The 205-nt window shown below is 59.5% G+C and overlaps 1 protein-coding gene across 1 annotated transcript in view; it reads left to right on the forward strand.

Annotated features, from left to right (window-relative positions):
- EMH_0059160 (uncharacterized protein) overlaps positions 1-205 on the forward strand; it is a gene marked incomplete at both ends in the record, with an annotated part of 5070 nt that overhangs the window by 3429 nt on the left and 1436 nt on the right. The window contains one exon of the mRNA XM_013497651.1: positions 1-162. Coding sequence (XP_013353105.1) covers positions 1-162 — 162 coding nt within the window. The remainder of the gene's footprint in view (positions 163-205) is intronic.

The following is a 205-nucleotide window of genomic DNA, read 5'->3' on the forward strand; positions in this document are numbered from 1 at the left end:
GGAAGATGCTTTGTTCGGCGACAGCAGCAGCAGCAGCAGCAGCAGCAGCAGCAGCAGCGGCGGCAGTACTGCAGCACGCGATGCAGCAACACACCCAGCAGCAGCAGATGATGATGATGATGATGATGAAGCAGCAGCAGCAGAAGCAGCTAAAGAGGAACCGTGGAGGGTCGTTGAGGCGACGGCCTGGGACTTCGGCTCTGCT

This window comes from Eimeria mitis, genomic scaffold (genome assembly GCF_000499745.2).
Source record: "Eimeria mitis Houghton genomic scaffold, Emh_scaff2825, whole genome shotgun sequence".
Lineage (NCBI taxonomy): Eukaryota > Apicomplexa > Conoidasida > Eucoccidiorida > Eimeriidae > Eimeria > Eimeria mitis.